The sequence below is a fragment of the Squalius cephalus genome (genome assembly GCF_949319135.1).
Source record: "Squalius cephalus genome assembly, chromosome: 9".
Taxonomy (NCBI): Eukaryota; Metazoa; Chordata; class Actinopteri; order Cypriniformes; family Leuciscidae; genus Squalius; species Squalius cephalus.
In genome coordinates this window covers 40,211,819-40,235,135 of record NC_137130.1, presented here as the reverse complement: position 1 = coordinate 40,235,135, position 23,317 = coordinate 40,211,819, and the positions used below count along the sequence as shown (strand labels likewise).

General features: G+C 44.1%; 1 protein-coding gene across 4 annotated transcripts in view; it reads right to left on the bottom strand.

Annotated features, from left to right (window-relative positions):
- LOC307164937 (E3 SUMO-protein ligase RanBP2-like) overlaps positions 1–18,050 on the bottom strand; it is a 73,381-nt gene extending 55,331 nt beyond the window's left edge. For all 4 annotated transcript variants that reach the window (XM_079882158.1, XM_079882159.1, XM_079882160.1 and 1 more), the window contains exons 1-5: positions 17,409–18,050; positions 16,527–16,622; positions 16,206–16,439; positions 7,404–7,563; positions 7,209–7,256 (exon numbers count right to left, since the gene is read on the bottom strand). In XM_079882158.1, coding sequence (XP_079738284.1) covers positions 7,209–7,256; positions 7,404–7,563; positions 16,206–16,439; positions 16,527–16,622; positions 17,409–17,987 — 1,117 coding nt within the window. In that variant the 5' untranslated portion in view covers positions 17,988–18,050. The remainder of the gene's footprint in view (positions 1–7,208; positions 7,257–7,403; positions 7,564–16,205; positions 16,440–16,526; positions 16,623–17,408) is intronic.
- Positions 18,051–23,317: the final 5,267 nt, after the last annotated feature.

Here is a 23,317-nt window from a genome sequence, read left to right as displayed (position 1 = left end):
ACACACACACACACACTCTCCATCAGAGTCTGCACACACACACACACACACACTCTCCATCAGAGTCTGCACACACACACACACACACCATCAGAGTCTGCAAACACACACACTCCATCAGAGTCTGCAAACACACACTCCCCATCAGAGTCTGCACACACACACTCTCCATCAGAGTCTGCAAACACACACTCCCCATCAGAGTCTGCAAACACACACTCTCCATCAGAGTCTGCAGACACACACTCCCCATCAGAGTCTGCAGACACACACTCCCCATCAGAGTCTGCAGACACACACTCCCCATCAGAGTCTGCAAACACACACTCTCCATCAGAGTCTGCACACACACACTCTCCATCAGAGTCTGCAAACACACACTCCCCATCAGAGTCTGCAAACACACACTCTCCATCAGAGTCTGCAGACACACACTCTCCATCAGAGTCTGCAGACACACACTCTCCATCAGAGTCTGCAAACACACACTCCCCATCAGAGTCTGCAAACACACACTCCCCATCAGAGTCTGCAAACACACACTCTCCATCAGAGTCTGCAGACACACACACACTCTCCATCAGAGTCTGCACACACACACACTCCATCAGAGTCTGCAAACACACACTCCCCATCAGAGTCTGCAGACACACACTCTCCATCAGAGTCTGCAGACACACACACACTCCCCATCAGAGTCTGCAGACACACACTCTCCATCAGAGTCTGCAAACACACACTCCCCATCAGAGTCTGCAGACACACACTCCCCATCAGAGTCTGCAAACACACACTCTCCATCAGAGTCTGCAGACACACACACACTCCCCATCAGAGTCTGCAGACACACACTCTCCATCAGAGTCTGCAAACACACACTTCCCATCAGAGTCTGCAGACACACACTCCCCATCAGAGTCTGCAGACACACACTCCCCATCAGAGTCTGCAGACACACACTCCCCATCAGAGTCTGCAAACACACACTCTCCATCAGAGTCTGCAGACACACACTCCCCATCAGAGTCTGCAGACACACACTCTCCATCAGAGTCTGCACACACACACTCTCCATCAGAGTCTGCAGACACACACTCCCCATCAGAGTCTGCAAACACACACTCTCCATCAGAGTCTGCAGACACACACTCCCCATCAGAGTCTGCAGACACACACTCTCCATCAGAGTCTGCACACACACACTCTCCATCAGAGTCTGCAGACACACACTCTCCATCAGAGTCTGCAGACACACACTCTCCATCAGAGTCTGCAGACACACACTCTCCATCAGAGTCTGCAGACACACACTCCCCATCAGAGTCTGCAGACACACACTCCCCATCAGAGTCTGCAAACACACACTCCCCATCAGAGTCTGCAAACACACACTCTCCATCAGAGTCTGCAGACACACACTCTCCATCAGAGTCTGCACACACACACTCTCCATCAGAGTCTGCAGACACACACTCCCCATCAGAGTCTGCAAACACACACTCTCCATCAGAGTCTGCAGACACACACTCTCCATCAGAGTCTGCACACACACACTCTCCATCTGAGTCTGCAAACACACACTCTCCATCAGAGTCTGCACACACACACTCCCCATCAGAGTCTGCAAACACACACTCCCCATCAGAGTCTGCAGACACACACTCCCCATCAGAGTCTGCAAACACACACTCTCCATCAGAGTCTGCACACACACACTCTCCATCAGAGTCTGCAAACACACACTCCCCATCAGAGTCTGCAAACACACACTCTCCATCAGAGTCTGCAGACACACACTCTCCATCAGAGTCTGCAGACACACACACACTCTCCATCAGAGTCTGCAAACACACACTCTCCATCAGAGTCTGCAAACACACACTCCCCATCAGAGTCTGCAAACACACACTCTCCATCAAAGTCTGCAAACACACACTCTCCATCAGAGTCTGCAAACACACACTCTCCATCAGAGTCTGCAGACACACACTCTCCATCAGAGTCTGCAAACACACACTCTCCATCAGAGTCTGCAAACACACACTCCCCATCAGAGTCTGCAAACACACACTCTCCATCAGAGTCTGCAGACACACACTCCCCATCAGAGTCTGCAGACACACACTCCCCATCAGAGTCTGCAGACACACACTCCCCATCAGAGTCTGCAAACACACACTCCCCATCAGAGTCTGCACACACACACACACTCTCCATCAGAGTCTGCAAACACACACTCTCCATCAGAGTCTGCAGACACACACTCTCCATCAGAGTCTGCAGACACACACTCCCCATCAGAGTCTGCAAACACACACTCCCCATCAGAGTCTGCACACACACACACACTCTCCATCAGAGTCTGCAAACACACACTCTCCATCAGAGTCTGCAGACACACACTCTCCATCAGAGTCTGCAGACACACACTCTCCATCAGAGTCTGCAGACACACACTCCCCATCAGAGTCTGCAAACACACACTCTCCATCAGAGTCTGCACACACACACACTCTCCATCAGAGTCTGCAAACACACACTCCCCATCAGAGTCTGCAAACACACACTCTCCATCAGAGTCTGCACACACACACACTCTCCATCAGAGTCTGCAAACACACACTCCCCATCAGAGTCTGCACACACACACTCACCATCAGAGTCTGCAGACACACACTCCCCATCAGAGTCTGCAAACACACACTCCCCATCAGAGTCTGCACACACACACTCTCCATCAGAGTCTGCAGACACACACTCTCCATCAAAGTCTGCACACACACACTCTCCATCAAAGTCTGCACACACACACTCCCCATCAGAGTCTGCAAACACACACTCTCCATCAGAGTCTGCAGACACACACTCCCCATCAGAGTCTGCAAACACACACACTCTCCATCAGAGTCTGCAAACACACACACTCCCCATCAGAGTCTGCAAACACACACACTCTCCATCAGAGTCTGCAAACACACACTCTCCATCAGAGTCTGCAGACACACACTCCCCATCAGAGTCTGCAAACACACACACTCTCCATCAGAGTCTGCAAACACACACACACCATCAGAGTCTGCAAACACACACACTCCATCAGAGTCTGCAAACACACACTCCCCATCAGAGTCTGCACACACACTCTCCATCAGAGTCTGCACACACACACTCTCCATCAGAGTCTGCACACACACACTCTCCATCAGAGTCTGCACACACACACTCTCCATCAGAGTCTGCAGACACACACTCTCCATGAGAGTCTGCAGACACACACTCTCCATCAGAGTCTGCAAACACACACTCTCCATCAGAGTCTGCAGACACACACTCTCCATCAGAGTCTGCAAACACACACTCTCCATCAGAGTCTGCAAACACACACTCTCCATCAGAGTCTGCAAACACACACTCTCCATCAGAGTCTGCAAACACACACACACCATCAGAGTCTGCAGACACACACTCTCCATCAGAGTCTGCAGACACACACTCCCCATCAGAGTCTGCACACACACACTCTCCATCAGAGTCTGCACACACACACTCTCCATCAGAGTCTGCAAACACACACACACACACACACACACACACACACACACACTCCATCAGAGTCTGCAAACACACACACACCATCAGAGTCTGCAGACACACACTCCCCATCAGAGTCTGCACACACACACTCCCCATCAGAGTCTGCAAACACACACTCCCCATCAGAGTCTGCAGACACACACTCTCCATCAGAGTCTGCAAACACACACTCTCCATCAGAGTCTGCAGACACACACTCCCCATCAGAGTCTGCAGACACACACTCTCCATCAGAGTCTGCAGACACACACTCTCCATCAGAGTCTGCACACACACACTCTCCATCAGAGTCTGCAGACACACACACACACACACACACACACACACACTCCATTAGAGTCTGCAGACACACACTCCCCATCAGAGTCTGCAAACACACACTCTCCATCAGAGTCTGCAAACACACACTCCCTATCAGAGTCTGCAGACACACACTCCCCATCAGAGTCTGCAAACACACACTCTCCATCAGAGTCTGCACACACACACTCTCCATCAGAGTCTGCAGACACACACTCTCCATCAGAGTCTGCACACACACACTCTCCATCAGAGTCTGCACACACACACTCTCCATCAGAGTCTGCAAACACACACTCTCCATCAGAGTCTGCAAACACACACTCCCCATCAGAGTCTGCACACACACACTCTCCATCAGAGTCTGCAAACACACACTCTCCATCAGAGTCTGCAAACACACACTCTCAGTTCATTATCTGAACTCCTCTTGAGGTAAACTAACCCTGGAACAGAATCTGCTCCAGAGAGTTCAGAGAGTAGGTTACTACGTATGGCTACTTACATACCCTGAAAGTTACTTCTGTTTTTGGAACCAAAAGTTGAGGTTATTCGCTTACTTACATGTATGTCACATAACTTGCTTTCCAGAATACACCCCAGATCTAAACTAATGGAAAGTTGTCCTTTAATTAAGTTCATTGAACATACTATTTAGAATATACACAATAATTTCAAATGATGACCTCTCAAAAATATTTTGTCACACAACACCATTTTCAGCTAAAAAACTTCTTATGCATGTGTTGGCCATTCATTTACACAACAATTGAGTTTTGGAGGCCTGAAAATGCAAACTTTTGAAAAGTGCCAGGTTTTGAAAACAATACTGTTATCGTCTCCGTGTAAACTACAAAAAAGTTCATTTTTGAAAACAGCGACATCATGCACATGCATATAACATGTTCAGTCTATAGGCGCGTAGTGTCTTTACAAAGCGACATCGCCATCTTCTGGCCTGGCATGAATAATACAGTGTTTTTAGTCGTTTTCACTGATCCTTGTGAATGGGGATTTTTTTGTCAATGTTGTCATCTGTACGTGAAAAACACAATGGAAATACTTTTCCATTTTAAGTTTATTGTAGTTGTGTAAACGTACCCTGAGACTAGTCTCTTCTTACGTGCTCATACCGTATGTTACATATACCCCCAGTTTCACAGACAAGGCTTAAGCTAGTCCCAGACTAAAATGCATGTTTGAGCTGTTTAAACTGAAAGGAACTAGCATTGAAATATCTTAAAATATGTCAGTGCCATTGTTTTGTCTCAAGATGACCAACAGTAGTTTTTTTTTTCTCCTAAGGCATGTTTATAAAAAGCTACTTAAATACCCATAAATAAAAAAAATAATATTTGAAATATATTTTCAGAATATATTTCAATGTATTTGGAATATATGCCACATATATTTTTGACACTTTTGGGGACCCATACAGAAAAAAATACATTGAAATATATTCTGAAATATAACAAAAATATATGAAATATAAGTATGAAATATATTTATTGGGCCAATTTCAAATATTTGCATATATTCCAAAATATATCCTGAAAATATATTTCAAATATATTTCTTTACCCTAATTGAACTTAGCCCTAATCCTGGCTTAATCTAAACCCTTTCTGTGAAACAATAATGACTCACATTAATAACACATTTTAAATAATAATAAACATAACTGTCTTTAACATGCAGGCAAACTTTTGTTAGTTATGTAAGGGTTAATGCCCGACGAGGTGTCCATTGTCAGGTATTAATGGACGACGGCGAGGCGTGAACCGTCCGACGCGCAGCGGAGCTGTGGATGGACTTCGGCAAATGGACTTCGGCGAATGGACTTTGCCTCCGCCGAAGTCCATTAATACCTGACAATGGACATCTCGAAGGGCATTAACCCGCTTATACCATGGTCACTTGCCAAATAACACATTTTTAAAACATTAGTTTATATTTTAAAAAGTTTTTTAAGTTTTAAAATTTTAAAGTTTTTACAAACAATAACTTGGTTTCCCTGGTTACGCTTGACGGTTTATTTACTAGGTGTCCTCTATCACTTTTTAATGGACATCCTGCAGCCAATCAGAATCGAGTATTCACCCAGACCATAGTATAATATACAACACAGGAACCTTAATCTATTAGGTTGGTTCATCAAAACTAGTCTTGTTGTGTTCTTGTTGAACAGACCTAAACTAATTGTGTGGAAAAGTTGCCCTTAAAGGGATAGTTCGGCCAAAAATGATATTAAACCCATGATTTACTCACCCTCAAGCCGTTCGAGATGTATATGTCAATCATTTTTCAGACAAACACATTTTCAGTTATTTTAGAAAATGTCTTAGATCTTTCAGTGGTTATAATGTCAAGTTATGGGGTCCACCTCCTTCAAGTCCCAAAAATGTGCATGCATCCTTCATAAAAGTAATCCATCCGGCTCCAGGGGGATAAACGAAGGCCTTCTGAGGGTAATCCGTGTGGTTTTGTCGTAAACATATACATATTTAAAACTTTATAAATGAAAATAACTGGCTTCCGGCAATGGTCGACGCGTGTTCACGGGAGAAGGATGCCGGTGTATGACGTAGGACGTAGCGTTTGATTTAGCTATACTTCGTTCTACGTCACGACGCTTCCTACGCTACGTCCTACGACATACACCGGCATCCATCTCAACGTGAACGCGCTTCGACCGTTGCCGGAAGCCAGTTATTTTCATTTATAAAGTTTTAAATATGACTTGACTTATGGAGGTGGACCCCATAACTTGACATTATAACCACTGAAAGATCTAAGACATTTTCTAAAATAACTGAAAATGTGTTTGTCTGAAAAATTATTGACATATGCATCTCGAACGGCTTGAGGGTGAGTAAATCATGGGTTTAATATAATTTTTGGCTGAACTATCCCTTTAATTTAATTAAATTGAACAATCTTGTTTTTGAGTGTACAGAATAATTTCAAATGATGACATCTAAAAAATACTTTGAATAGCTGGCTCCAGCTGTTTAATATTCCTTAGCCAGGAAAATTACAAGTTCAACCAAATTTACTAATTTATGGTGACTCAAGTTAAAAATATTTTGTGTGAATTATTAACTCAAATTTTTCAGGTTGAATCAATGTTATAACTTTTTTCAGTGTAACTGAATTCTTCATGTTCAATCTAAGTACAGTTTACCAGATATCCTGTGCAAATCATAATTTACATGATCAACTCTAAAACTCTTCTGTCATGTTTTCTTTCACTTCTCCAGGAAGAACATGAACACACTCAGTGAGTTTTTCTGCTTGTTTTCTCAGTGACTTACATTGTAGGAAGTCGTTCCTGGTCCTGGGAACAATGTTGGAGAAAGTGCCTGTGGAAATCAACAGACATGAAGAGTGTGATTATCATGTCAAGAGAAAATGATCCCTACATCCATTCCTAAGACATTTCTAATATGATCTTCTACATGATCTGAGATGGAGGATCATTTCTGAGAGCAGAATCTCCAGGACTTTACCTCTGTCAGAGATCTTCTTCAGCTCCTCTTTGCAGAAATCCTCCAGTTTGTCTCTCAGCTGACGGACAATTTCTCTCACGGCATCAAAAGAGGAGAGAGAACTGAAGAGATTCTCATTTATGTCAGTAGATTCAGGAGGAGCTGAGAGAGACTGGAAACTCTAGAGAAAACAGAAATCAAAGCTCATCACCTCCGCACTTCATCAATAACCTGCTCTACTGTCAGATTTGTGCGGCTCTTGTTGATCTTTAGTAACTCTCCTCAATCCAGCACTTTCACAGCATCAGCTTCATTCTTCTCATACTCATTATGTGACATTAGAGCTACACATACTAGTGTTTGCCATTTACACTATATGTGAACTTTTTATGAAATCATTTGGATGATAAAGCATCTGCCAATAACATAAATGTAACAGATCAAGCACATCAATGATGTTGACATTCAAGGCCGTTTCTAACTGGAGGGGGCGCCAGTGAGTTTTTAACATGGTAACAATGACACTGCATTTGTAGCAAAAACATTACATGGTGAATTTTTGCCCTTCCTTGAACTGCCACCTTAACGTGGTGGAGGGGTTTGAGTACCCAAATGACCCAAGGAGCTATGTTGTCCGGGGCTATATGCCCCTGGTAGGGTCTCCCAAGGCAAACAGGTCCTAGGCGATGGGTCAGACTAAGAGTGGTTAAAAAAAACCTTTATGGGTAAGATTAAATCGAGGACCGTGACGTCGCCCGGTATGGCGCAGCCGGGGCCCCACCCTGGAGCCAGGCCCGGGGTTGGGGCTCGTATGCGAGCGCCTGGTGGCCGGGCCTCCCCCCATGGGGTCCGGCCGGGCTCAGCCCGAAGGAGCGACATGGGGCCGCCTTCCTGTGGGCTCACCACCTGCACGAGGGACTGTAAGGGGCCGGTGCTTAGAGGATCGGGCGGCAGTCGAAGGCAGGGGCCTCGACAACCCGATCCCTGGACATGGAAACTAGCTCTAGGGACGTGGAACGTCACCTCGCTGGCGGGGAAGGAGCCTGAGATTGTGCATGAGGTTGAGAGGTTCCAACTAGAGATAGTCGGGTTCACCTCTATGCACAGCTTGGGCTCTGGAACCACACTCCTTGAGAGAGGATGGACTCTTCACCACTCTGGAATTACCCATGGAGAGAGGCGGCGGGCTGGTGTGGGTTTGCTTATAGCCCCCCAGCTCAGCCGCCATGTGTTGGAGTTTACCCCGGTGAACGAGATGGTCGTTTCCCTGCGCCTACGGGTCGGGGATAGGTCTCTCACTGTCGTTTATGCTTACGGGCCAATCGGCAGTGCAGAGTACCCGGCCTTCTTGGATAAGAGGAAGAAGATGGTATGGTATGGTATGGTATGGTGAATTTTTGCAAAAAATGCAAAGAACATTTAAAGGAGCTGTATGTAAGATTGTGGCCAAAACTGGTACAGCAATCACTGTATCCCCTCCCCCTCCCCCCTGACTCGAGGTTGCCAGATATGCTGCAGGATCCAGCAGGAAAGTAGGCTGCTACAAGGAGCTGCAGCTGTGGTAACTACAGCAGAGCTGGCAACCCAGATGCCGAAACACTACTGACTTCGTGATTGGGAGATAGGTGGAGGGTGGAACTTCAGGCCAAAACACAAGATGACAACATCAACATCAGTTGAGGGCTGCAACTTCACTTTTTAAATGACAATATCCTGGCCATACTACTGTTGTCAGTGATATAAGTATTTGAAATGAACATGATTTCTTAATGTCTAGTGACATATCAGGGCCATTTTATGATTAATTGAAATACATTTCTTACATACAGCTCCTTTAAAGGTAAGGAATGAGATGATGATCTAATTGCAGCATATGACAAAGGTACTAAACACAGGAACAGAAACCAAACTAGTATTTGTTTTACGGATTCTCTGGCTCCACCTCTGACCTCCAAGCCCACTACTCCACCTTGGCCTGTTGACCCATCGGCTCCATCTTAGCTCTATGCTCCTTCAGTAAGTAGTGGGATGGGGGCCACAACCCTCTGGCAAAAAAGTCCATGGAGAGACTGGTGGAGGAGGAGTCCACGGTTGGAGGAAGAGCCACATTGGAGCCGGGGTGTGACCAGGAACCAAACGAGCCGAAGTGCAAAGACCTAGGGCAATACCATTGACCTGGAACTAGAGGTCTGCAAGCCTGTAGGGTCCCGACAAAGCCATTTGCTCACTCACACTGAGTCCATTCGGGACGGGCTCGAGCCATTTTTTTTTTTTTTTTTACAGATCGGGCTCGGGTCAGACTCGGGCTCATTTAGCTTCTCTCTTTTCATGATGCCCATAATATACGCGCAGAGCACAGGCTACTGTATGAAATATTGTTATATTGATAATATTATAAATAGGCAATGCAATATGCGATTACGTGAGTAACATGACGCGTACAATGCATTAGGTGACAGTTGACCATGCAGAGCATCAGAGAGAATTTGGAGCGTGGGGAGTTACTAAAAGTTCCCAATGCTTCGGGAAAAGCTGCATTTTGAAAGAGTTTTGATTTGATTACCACAACAAACAATGAGCCTGAAGCCTTCACCAGTGGATGCTATTCTTCTTCTTCACAACAATCGCGAAAAACAGTGAATGATGACCAACGTACATGTAGCCTACTCAGTTCAACAGATTTTTTTTATTATATTTTTTATTATTATTTATTATACCATGGTCTGGGTGATTACTCAATTCTGATTGGCTGCAGGGTGTCCGTTAAAAAGTGATAGAGGACACCTAGTCAAGGAGTTCTGGTGAAACTGACTGTTTACCGTTCGAAATTAAGAAATAAATGCGCTGGCTATATCAGCTGTGAGTAACCATAGCAACAGGCGGTCAAAGTATTCGTTTACAATTTATTGTATCAAAACAAAACTGAAGGGTTCTACGAGTTGAGCGGACTATAAATATCTCCGAAACCAAGTTATTGTTTGTAAAAACTTTAGATATTTCGATTGTAAAACTAATTCAAATATAAACTAATGTTTTAAAAATGTGTTATTTGGCAAGTGACCATGGTATAAGCGGGTTAATGCCCTTCGATGTGTCCATTGTCAGGTATTAATGGACTTCGGCAGAGGCAACCCCGTCGTCCATTAATACCTGACAATGGACACCTCGTCGGGCATTAACCCTTACATGTTAGCCAGTTGGTGAAGAGTTCTTTGAAACGTTGTTCTTCAGTAAAGTTACTTAACATCAAAAAAAAGGTAGGCCGTGCCACCGTAAATCTTTATTTACTGCTGGATCACATTTGGCTATATAATTCTCTACTGCATGCTTATGGTTCTCTTTAATGGACAGTCTGTATTAATATTTGTGGGCATGATTGTCGGTGGTGGTAGTTATGTTTGAGGCCTATAATAAAAGTTTACCTCTTAGTAGCGTGTGTGTGCGTATAGCAGAGACAGCGCGAATCAGAGAGCGTGCGTCAGAGAGCGTGAAGTGATATTGATGTTGGTCTTGGGTCAGGTTGGGTTCGGGCTAAAAAATTTCAGACGTTGTCGGGCTTTTTAAAATTCAGGGCTGGATTTTTTGGGCCGTGCAGGGCTGTACCTGGAAGTTCAAGAAGGAGCCACAGGCTCACAGGACTGAGGTGAAACTGGGGGCTTGAAAGAGTGAGGCAGATCCATTGGGAACAAGGATAAAGGAGGAGCCAGAGGGAAGCAGGAGCCCTGTGGAGTCAAAAGGGGGGTGGTCCGGAAGTCCGTGGGTGAAACCAGGGTAATGTCTGACCAAGGTGGAGCCGGAGGGGGCATATGAGGGGTGACAAACCACGGTGAAGCCGAAGAGCATGGAACCATGGTGGATGGGTATAAAAACAGGAACGTATGTGCCACCTGTTATGCGTCACTTTTTGTGAACTGCTGCGTCGTTAACACGCTTCCGTCACCACGCTTCCGTCACCACTTCCTGGGAACCAGATGCGAGCACCTGAGTCGGTAAGGAGAATATACTGCTAGTTGTTTGTAGGTCATGAAGTGTATTCAGTTACGAGAAGTGCGTTCTGTCTAAAGTACATTTTAGAGACGCTGATTAGTTTTGGACAGCATGCTTCCGTCTTCCACAATACAAGCTTGTTACTGTGTAATCGCTGTTTGCATGAACTGGATGTGGACACTGGAGAAGGTAGGGAGAATTTGTTGTTAATCTCTCACTAATCGTTCTTAGTGGAATGATGTGTGCGTTCTCGAAGCACTGTTCTGTATTTAAGAATGTTACCTAATCTATTCCCTTTCTCAGTTGTGAACTTGATGCAGTAACTGGATTGCTGTTGTTTCTCTGCTCTGGTCCTCGCCAGAGAAAGCTACGGTTTCACTGTCTCTTGATAAAGCATTGACTCATTCTCTCGACGATCGGTATGTATTAGTTTTACGTGTACATACATTAGGTTAGGAGAGAATGAATCTAGCAGAGTAACAGTCTAATTTTGTTTATAGGTTTGTGAAGGCCCATAACTGCATTCCAGTCAGGGTGCTTCGCATTTGTCACAGGTCGGGATGGGCCGAACCAGACTATGCCCACCCCTAGACCCAGAACACTTTGAGGAGCGTGCCAGAGACGAGACCAGAGTCAAGGAGTAAAGAGTAACAAATTTTATTAAGAATAAAACAATTGGTAATCCTAATCTAAAAGTCTTCTTCTCTCCCTCGTCCAGGGAGGAGTCCAAGACGGCAAGCAGACACAGTCTTCCCCACAGATGGCGATTCCCAGTAAGGAGTACCGGACAGGTAAGTATCTCACGGTATGCAGGTTAACAGAGTTCCTTTCTCCAAGCAGGTATCAGGTGCACAATGGAAGGTGATGGACAGGTGAGTTCTCCGGTGAATGGATGGCCACAGCTTCCTCTCCTCTTTCCAAGTGAAGGACAGTTCACAGCAGTCAATAATATACAGGTAGATATCTTACGGTAAGTAGATCGACCAAGCTCCTTCCACGCTGGTATCAAGTTCACAATGGGAGGTGATGAGCAGGTGAGTTCTCCAGTGAGTGGATGACCACAGCTTCCTCTTCTCTTTCTAGTAGGGGACAGTTCACAGCAGTCGATAGGATACAGGTAGGTGTCTTACGGTATGTAGGTTAACTGGGTTCCTTTCTCCAAGCTGGTATCAGGTACGCAATGGGAGGTGATGGACAGGTGAGTTCTCCGGTGAGTGGATAGCCACAGCTTCCTCTCCTCTTTCTAGTAGGGGACAGTTCACAGCAGTCGATAGGATACAAGTAGGTATCTTACGGTATGTAGGTTAACTGGGTTCCTTTCTCCAAGCTGGTATCAGGTACGCAATGGGAGGTGATGGACAGGTGAGTTCTCCGGTGAGTGGATAGCCACAGCTTCCTCTCCTCCTTTCAAGTGGGAGACAGTTCACAGCAGTCAATAGTATGCAAGTAAGTATCTTACGGTATGTAGGTTAACAGGGCTCCTTTCTCCAGCTGGTATCGGGTACACAATGGGAGGTGGATTGGACGGGTGAGTTCTCCGGTGAGTGGATGGCCACAGCTTCCTCTCCTCTTTTCAAGTGGGAGACAGTTCACAGCAGTCAATAGTGTGCAGGTGGGTATCTTGGGCGGACGAGTGATTCGCACCCGACAGGTGGGCTCCAGGGCTGTAGCGAACTCGCAGTCACCAACTAAACCGGGCTTCCTCTAGGGCAGACAGAATCGCAACTTCACACAGCAATAAAATGTTCTCACATGTCGTGGAGAAAAAGGAACTTCACACCATACAGGTGGGCTTCGGGGCTACAGCGAACTCACAGTCACAGACTGGGCTGGGCTTCCTCTAGGGCAGACAGAGTCAATACTTCACACAGCAATATAATATTCTCACATGTGTCGCGGAGAAGACAGGGACTTCACACCATACAAGTGGGCTTTGGGGCTGCAGCGAACTCACAGTCACAGACTGGGCTGGGCTTTCTCTAGGGCAGACAGAGTCAATACTTCACACAGCAATATAACGTTCTCACATGTGTCGCGGAGAAGACAGGGACTCCACACCATACAGGTGGGCTTCGGGGCTACAGCGAACTCACAGTCACAGACTGGGCTGGGCTTTCTCTAGGGCAGACAGAGTCAATACTTCACACAGCAATATAATGTTCTTATGTATGTCGTGGAGAAAACAGGACTTCACGCCAGCTGTCCTTCCCAAACCGTTCCTCAGTTGGACGTACTCGATCTCTCCAAGCTCTGAAGATGTACAATATACCAGCCTGCCTCTTGGGCGAGCGCACGGCAGTTAAAAGCAGACTTTCACACACTCACAGGAATTCCACTCCAATATACAACGCGAGGAAAGAGAAGAAACGTCAATTCAAACACTGCAAATCCACTCATTAAGTGTACTTAAGGCCAGCACTCACCCTGGGTCTCGGTTTAAAGAGCAAAGGATCGGCAGTGAGAGGAAGGAGATTTTAAACACTTCTTCATAGGCATAAACTGGATTCGCTTCACCATCCGAACGGGAAGAGGAGATAAGAATGGCAGAGAATCAGTTTAATTCACTCAGTGATATTCGTACGGTACACTCCAAGCACTTCAACCCACATCTATCTCAGTATCAAACGTGTGGTAGGAGATTCAATAATCGGTTACTTATCTTCGCTCTTTCATCCAGACGATGCACTTCCCTCTTTCCCTCTCTCTCTCTCCGTCTTCAATTCCTCATACACACGACATTCCTTTTTCCTCGCAACGAGCCCTCAACGACCCACTTCAGAGAAACGCTTCCCAACAGGAGCCAGCCACATCCAAACGGGAACAAAAGCACCACAAGCAGGAGAGGAACAACCCCAACTTTCTCTTCCTCTGACTTTTTATACTCTCATGAGTTAGCGTGGCCTCATTCAAACGCTCAGCGCAAATTACCCACACCTGCTGTCAATCCGCCACTAGTTACCATAGCGACAGGCACTCACTCGGCTTTGGGACGGTGTTTCACTTCCCAAATCTCAACAGGGACGTTTCTCTAGCGGGGATCGTCCCGGGCTTATTTGTCACCCCGTGACACATTCATTCACGGCTGCAGTGCTGTCCTGTTTCAAATTTGGGGCTTCAGCTAATATTTTTTGTTCTCTTTGGCTCCTTTATATTGTTTCTAGTTTCTTTTGATTTGATATTACAAGATTAGTGCTAGAGTCTGGATTGTGATTTTTGTTTTTTTTCTTTCATTCCAATTTATTTGATTCTTTAATTTTGTTTTGTTTGCTCTCTTCAGTTGTATTTGCTTTTTCTTTTTCTAAAGTTTGAACAGTCTACTTCTTCTTAAATCTAATTATATTTTGGGGGTTTTCTTTAATTTTGTTTTACCTGCTTCCTTCAGTTGCAGACTTTGATTGATTCATAAGTTTGACTGAAGTTGGTATTTTGTTTCCTTTGTTGATTTCTTTATGTGTATATATTTTGTTGGCATTGTGGTTTTGTTTCAGCAACTGTTTATTGTCTCATTAGTTGCAGTAATTGAATTTGGTTACTTTGTGTTTTGATTGAGCTTGATAATCAACCCAGCTCTCAAAGTGATGATTTATTTGATGTGCATCTTTTTGTGTGTGTTGGCAGGGCCTGAGCACCAGGGGTAAAGGACTAGCTTATTTGGGTGATGGTATCTTCGTCACTGTGTGTTGTGTTAACACCTGTGTGTGTGTGTGTGTGTGTGTGCGTGCGTGCGTGTGTGTGCACAGTGAATTGCAGTGATCCTTTATCTGCGGGTGGTATGGTCTAACTTTCTGCCTCTGTTGAGCCCCTTTCACACAGCGCTTTGAACCTGGGAAATTGCCGGCAAATTGCCAGAACGCCTTCTGTGTGAACGCAAACATGACCCGGGATTGATGCCGGCATCGATGCCGGGTTGGGGACCTAGTAACATTGCCGTGTTCACTCCCGGAACGCGCGCTGTGTGAACAAAAGCCGTAATAATGCCGTGTCGTAGTGATGACGCTGAAGCGCGGGATCGTTCGCCAGCTGTGAAGCGGTACGTAATGCGCAAGTTTATGATCGAATCAGAGAAATAAATGCACAAGCGTGGTTTCTCGAGAGAGATCGCAGCTCATAAGCAAACTTAAGACGCCGCTGAGACATTACAAGTCACATCGATGTCACGTGTCTTTACGGGATTTTTTACGGGTTGTGTGTGAACGCGCTCTCTGATTCCGGAAAATCACTGGCAGTGTGAATGAACCAAAATCAAACGAACCCGGGTCAAATCCCAGGTCACTTTATCCGTGTATTTTCCAGAATCTCTGTGTGAAAGGGGCTTTGGTAAGCCCTCGTCCCTGGCCTTGACATTGTCCTAAACCCTTAGTGGCCTGTTGGGTTGGAACAAAGTGCTCCATATTTATTTTAACATTGTTCTTTTTTTAAGAATTGTCAATAAAGTTTATTTTTTGTACGATGACCCATGTCTCTGACTCTTATCAGTGATACAAACCTGTGTATGCCTTTTGCAGGGGCTCATTCTAATTTTTTGGGTGAAATTCCCTGGGTGGCATAGTCGGAGTGTGAATGGTACAGTTTTGTTAATTTATTATAATTCATTAAGATAAGCCCCCTTTTTGCCCTCGAACCCCCACCACAAGAAGAGAGAGTTCCTGAGATTTCCTGCATTTGTAAGTGTCTCTTTGAAAAGGTTATCAGATGAGAGTCTGACTGATGATTATATAATAACTGAACACACAGATCAACACTTCAGTCAGCGGCTCATTCTGCTCTCATGAAATGTTTCTCTGAGAGTCTCTTGCTCAAGTCCACTATGATCCTGTTCTTCTCGATCTCTGTTACCTGCAGGAAATGTATGTGATCCTGTGTGTGTGAAAGCTGCTCCAGCTCAGCGTCTCTCCTCCTCAGATCATTGATCTCCTGCTCCAGTCGCTCCAGTCGTTCTTCAGCTCGACTCACTGCAGTCTTTTCCTGATCTCTGATCCGCTGTGTCGCCTCAGAGCGGCTTCTCTCAATGGAGCGGATGAGCTCAGTGAAGATCCTCTCACTGTCCTCCACTGCTGTGTGTGCAGAGCGCTGTTAGGACACACACCACAATCACACAGTGAGCTTCAGTGAGTCCTGACTGAGACTTCTCAAACTTCTCTTCTTCTGCAGACTCACCTTATGAGCCTCTACAGCCTCTCTCAGCTGCTGAAGATCTTTCTCTCTCTGCTGGATCCTCTGCTGGAACGACCTCTGCGTCTCCTTCAGCTGCTTCTGCAGCACAAACCAATAACACAGATGGCACCTTATACTGTCACTATATCATCATGTGAAGAGTTGAATCCAGTAACAGTAGAATTAATAACCAATGGCTGGAGGTTCAAACTCCTGAAGGGATGATTGATCAGTTACCACCATTGTACATGAATTTACATGAAGCATAAGGCCTGTTTAACACAGCAAGCATCAGTTTCATAAAAGTGAAACTGACTCAGATGTAAAGCTTCACAATGACAGTGTTTCAGCTGCATAACAGACCTGCGGCTCTATATAGTTCAAATGGAGTCAGATTTACTGAACAATGTCAATTTTGTCAATGTAAATTTTTTATATATAGCAACATTAAGCACAACCTAGGTTGACCAATGTGCTGCACAATAAAAACATAACAATACAATTTAATAAATAAAACACAATGCAATAAAACTTCCTCATTGATTATACGGCAATTTTTTTTTTTAACTAGCATTCCACAGTCTGGGGGAAGCTACTAAGAAAGCGTACGTCACCCCTGCAAAATATTTTCCATTATTTTATTTTTATTTTATTTCTTCATTAAAGCCTGTTTTACAAAAGTTTGTGTTGATCAATGTTTACAGTGTATTTTCACCATATTTTCTGTTAAGTTAAATTCAAATACTTCAAATACGCTCAGCAGTGAAAGTCCACTTGCAGCTTCTGTTCACTTCTGTGACGTCTGCAGTGTGAATGATGTTTCCTGATCATATGGTGCCAATATAAACAGTGTCAACATTATTTCATCAGTGTGTAGTTTCATACCTGTTTCTCTGTCCTCTGTGCTGCAGCTGATACAGTGTCATGGTTTTTATGATCGTCCATCGTACACAGCACACATATAAACTTCTGGTCAGTGCGACAGAAAACCTCAAGGAGTTTATCATGTGTTTGGCAGATCATCTCCTGCAGTCGTCCAGTGGCATCAGTCAAATTGTGTCTCTTTCCTTTAAACCAACTCTCATGTTGTTCAAGGTGACTTTGACAGTAAGAGATCAGACACACCAGACAGGTCTTGACGGCTTTGTGTTTTCTTCCAGTACAGACGTCACACTGCACATCTCCAGCTCCAGCGTAACAGTCAGCAGGAGGTTTAGTCTTCTTCAGTTTCTCCACCAGTTCAGCCAGCATGGTGTTTTTAGCTAAAGCAGGTCTTGGACTGAAGGTCTGTCTGCACTGAGGGCAGCTGTAGACTCTCTTCTCATCCTCCTGATCCCAGCAGCCTGTAATACAGATCTTACAGTAACTGTGTCCACAGGGAATGGCCACTGGATCCGTCAGGAGATCCAGACACACTGAACACAGGAACTTATTCTGATCCACTGAAATTCTGGCTTCTGCCATTTTACTGCATGAGACACACAACAGCTCAACTGCACTTCAGTTTCTCTTTCCCTGAAATCATGTGATTCCTGGTTCTGTGTTTGAGTGACGTGTGCAAAACAGGTTTATCTGCAAGTCTGTAAAGCAGGTTCTTCCTTCCTGGTCCTGGACAGCCGTATTCCTGAGGAGTTCAGTTTCAACCATACTCCCACACACCTGGATGTTATTTTAAATGCAAAAACCTTTCTTAGTTAATTCAGGTGTGTTCAGTAATAGCTGAAATGAAACCCTGTTGTGTCTCTCCAGGAATAGAAAGAGGAATCCTGCTGTAAAGTCACAGATCATAAAACGTCCACTAGATGTCAGTCTCAGACAGTCATTCAAAAATTATTGAGAATCAGGAAGACTGCATCGTAATTACTACACTTGTACGCCATTAAAAGTGTGTACAGTTCCAGAGTCGGAAAGTAAGTAATTACAAATACTTTCAAATAATTAAATTGTGGTACTTGAACTTTTACTTGAGTTGAATAAAAATAAAGATTTTAACTTCGCTACATTTAATTTTCACCAAAAAGTACTTTGACAAAAGTGCAGACTGGGCAACGGTGAGCTGGGCCTTTTCAAATTACTGCGGTGGATCCCTGAGCTTCAGCCAATAACAGACAGGTCTGAAATGCTTCAGCCAATAACAGACAGGTCTGAAGCGCTTCAGCCAATAACAGACAGGTCTGAAGCGCTTCAGCCAATAATAGACAGATCTGAAGTGCTTCAGCCAATAACTGACAGATCTGAAATGCTTCAGCCAATAATAGACAGGTCTGAAATGCTTCAGCCAATAATAGACAGGTCTGAAGCGCTTCAGCCAGCAGCAGACAGATTTGACTCGGGTGCAAAACCAATCGAAACTTCCAGTTCAGCTGGGGGGCGGAGCGTTCAAACCACACTTTGACATTCAATCGCTGGCACTTTCTTTTTGAACCAGTATCGCTAACGTTTCAATATTTAAGTGAATATAAGTGAGCTATGCTCATATTCTGATTTTAAATCATAATTTTGGTCACTCCTGAAATGGGTCATACTATTGATATTACCAGAGCACTGAGCAGTTGAAGTAAATAGAAAACTCGGCTCAAAGACAGATGCAGTTATTGCATGGATGGAGCAAGAACAATGTAAGTGTCTAAAATGCATGCGCACAGTTAGATTAGTTTAATGGTAAAGCTTGCCCTCTTTAAGTAAGTAATTAAGTCAAATTTATTTTTATAGCACATTTAAACACAGCTAAGGTAAGACAGTTAAAACACAGGGAAGGCCAATTTAAATAGGTGAGTTTTGAGCCTGGTTTTGAAAACTGTAATTGAAGAGGCATTTCTATGTCAGGTGGCAGTTGGTTCCACAGCTGAGGGCCAGCAATAGAAAAGGCTCTTTCACCTTTTTTCTTAAGCCGGGACCGTGGGACATGGAGGAGACCTTGACTGGAAGATCTGAGGGACCTGGGGGCTACATGCGGATGAATACAGTTTTTTTTTATTCGCTTTGGTACTATTTTCACAAGTAAGGTGTACATTCTCAAAACTCTTTGTACAAATATCCAAACTGATCACACTTGTAACGCAGCTAGTCATTCTTTCAAAACCTGATGTAATGCTTTCAGTCAGTTGCATGTGTTTTCAGTCCACCTAATCATCGTTTCAAAAACAAGATTTTTGTAATATGTAATGAGAACATTTGGTTTAATCACCGAAACACAACAGCATGATCTTCTTTCAATTTAGTACTTTTAACAATCAGTTCATCCAACAGCAAACAATGCAAGATACATGTTTCAAATCGGCCTTAGAAGTGCTAAAATTAATATGCTACGGTACTATAAAAGACAGATTACCGAGTTTTCACATTAGGCAATACACTTACATTACCCAACATTTACATAATCTATAATTTCCAAAATATCCATCCTATGTGTAATCAAGTGAAGGATCAATGAAGACATCTTCTACAATCACTTTGGCAAATTAGTTTTTATTTTTCAGATATAATTGTAACATAGGTATACTTTCTATAATGAAATGTAACTAAATGAGAACAAAACATAACATTTAGTGCACATATTACATTAATTTGGATCAAGCCTGTCTTGAGCATTTGGCCATAGATTCTCGTCCACATCACAATGAATGTTATCATTGTTCATGCACCTTGGAAAAAACCTTTTGGCATGACGAATCCATGCTTGACATTGGTCTACACTGATGTCATCACATGCATCATCCATGGCCTGAAGGAGGGTGGCACGCTCACGGGGTTGACGATCATAGACCTTCCACCTCCATGCTGAAAAAAATTCCTCAATAGGGTTGAGGAAAGGAGAGTATGGAGGCAGGTAGATGGTCATGAATCGGGGATGGGCCTGAAACCATGCTTGAACTACCTCTGCGTGGTGGAACCTGACATTGTCCCACACAATTACATAGGTGACCCCTTCACCTTGACAGGCCGGCTCAATTTCATTGAGAAACTCAATAAGATGTGCAGCATTATAGGAGCCAAGTAATGGCCTACGTCCTACGACACCATCTTCAGAGATAGCTGCGCACATGGAGATGTTTCCTCCACATTGTCCAGGCACTTGGACAGTGGCCCGTTGGCCGATGATGTTCCGTCCACGGCGACGAGTTTTGGCCAGGTTAAAGCCCGTTTCATCAACAAAAATATACTTGTGATGGTTCACATCAGCGTCAAGCACCATAACCCTCTAAAAAATATATTTTGGTTAGTTCTTTTTACAGTGTTGTTCCAATATACATATGACGTAAGTGATGCATCAAATAGTAACAGTAATACAATATATAGTGCAGTACCTGAACATACTCAGCCCTTAGTTGTTTCACCCGGTCATTGTTTCTCTCAAAAGGCAGCAGGTAAATGTGTTTCATTGATACCTGGTGCCTCTTTAAAAGACGGCCTACTGTTGGTAGGCTGATGGATGCCACATTGGCAAAGGTGTCATTGTTTTCCTCAATTGCCTGCTTTATTTCTGACAGCCGTATATCATTCCTGGCCCTCACCATTTCCACCACTGCCCACTCTTGCTGGTCGGTCAGCACACGGCCACGGCCACCACTGTGGGGTTTTCTGTCAATTCTAAGCATAGAACAGAGTATACTGTCAATAGATCATACTGTACGAATACTGTAACATGTCTGATGAGTTTACATGCATTACAATTTACTGTAAATGTAATAGTTTACATCCTCCACACTTACCGGTTTTCTTGGCGAAAAGTTCGATGATAGAATTGACAGTTGATCTTTTTAGATTTGGATCAACTAATCTGGCAGCCTCTGCCATAGTAAGGCCTCGGTTCACTACATGATCAACAATGATGGCCCGGACTTCATTAGAGACAACAGTTCTGCCTCCCTCTCTCTGATGACCAACCCTTTGACGGGCCCCATGGCCACCTCTCTGTTGGTGCTCATGCCCACCTCTCTGACCTCTCTGTTGGTGCCCATGCCCACCTCTCGGACCTCTCTGTTGGTGCCCATGCCCACCTCTCTGACCTCTCTGTTGGTGCCCATGCCCACCTCTCTGACGGATCCCTTGTCCACGAGCTCTTCCTCTTCCTTGCTGTCTATCCTGCTCCATGTTGAAAGAAATTGCCAGTGTTTACACCCACTTTTATATATGGTGACCAATTGTGGTTACCACTATGTGAAATCAATTAGCAATAACGAGTATTCATCATGTGTGGTTACACGTCATTTATATGTTTGTACAAACAACCATTTTATTTATAGTTCTCAAAATCCATATACTGTATATTGCTGAAATTAAAATCTATAGGTTTACCAAATGGTTCTGTGATTAACCATTAAGATCAGTTGGATTAAGTGTTGGTCAAATGTATTTACGCAAATCAAATGAGAAGCATATCAAAAGTATCGTGAGCATTGCATTGTGAACGACAATTACTTCATATGAAAGGTGTTTCTTTGATGACACACTGATTAGGTGAGGTGAAAAAGTGAATGTGTAATTTTGTGCGTTGTACTTAGTCAATTGAACATGTGATTACATGTTTGAAAAAACAGACTTTTTGATGATCTGCTTTGAGTTTTGTACTAACAGTTGTGAGGTTTTACCACATACTTGCGATAATAGTACCAAAACGAATAAAAAAAACTGTAATACCAGCTATTTAGCTGGGGGCCAGGGCGTTAAGAGTTTTAAAAACCATCAGCAGTATTTTAAGTTGTATCCTTGACTGGACTGGAAGCCAGTGTAAGGAGGCTAGAACAGGTGTAATGTGTTCACGCTTTTTTGTATTTGTGAGCAGCCTAGGCGCTGCACTTTGGACAATCTGAAGCCGTGCCACCAGTGTCAACGGAAGACCAAAGTAGAGAGTGTTACAATAATCTAGGCAGGAGGTTATGAAGGCATGGATGACTTTTTCCAGATCATTCGATGACAAAACAGACTTGAGTTTGGAAATTATTCTTAATTGATAAAAAACTAGTCTTTACAACAGATGATATTTGTTTGTGCAGGTTAAGATGGGAGTCTAAAATAACACCCAGCATGGGATTTAACATAGGGGGCAAGGGGGTCAAGGTTGGCAGGGATGGAATTTTTTTTATTTTGAAGGGCCAAAAACAATAACTTCCGTTATGTCATCATTTAACTGAAGGAAATTGTTAGCCATCCAGATTTTAATTTCTTTCAAACAGTCTAAAAGAGGCTGCATAGAGTTGCCGGATTTAAGTGGGATGTACAGTTGGGAGTCATCTGCATAAAAATGGAATGAAATATTGAATTTTCTGATGATGTTACCTAGGGGGAGCATGTAAAGGCAGAAAAGTACTGGGCCCAGAATGGATCCCTGGGGGACACCATAAGAAACAGGGGCAGAGGATGAAGAATACTGGCCTATGGATACTGAAAAAGATCTTTGGTGGAGGTAGGAGTGAAACAAGTTAAGAGCTACACCCTTAATGCCAACCCATTGTTCGAGATGCTCCAGTAATATACCATGGTCTACATTGTCAAATGTAGCACTAAGATCCAACAGGACCAGAATGGCATTATCACCATTCGAGTCACCTTTAACAGGGCTGTCTCAGTGCTGTGATGGGCTTTGAACCTAGATTGAAATGGCTCTAGGATCTCTGTTAAGTTGAGGTATGGAAGCAACTGTGTTAAAACCACCTTCTCCAAAATTTTAGAGATAAATGGCAGTTTAGAGATAGGCCGGAAATGATTAGGACATTTTGCATCCAGATTATGTTTCTTTAGCATAGGCTGGACAACCGCTTGCTTGAAATATGAAGGAACGGTGCCGGTGGCAA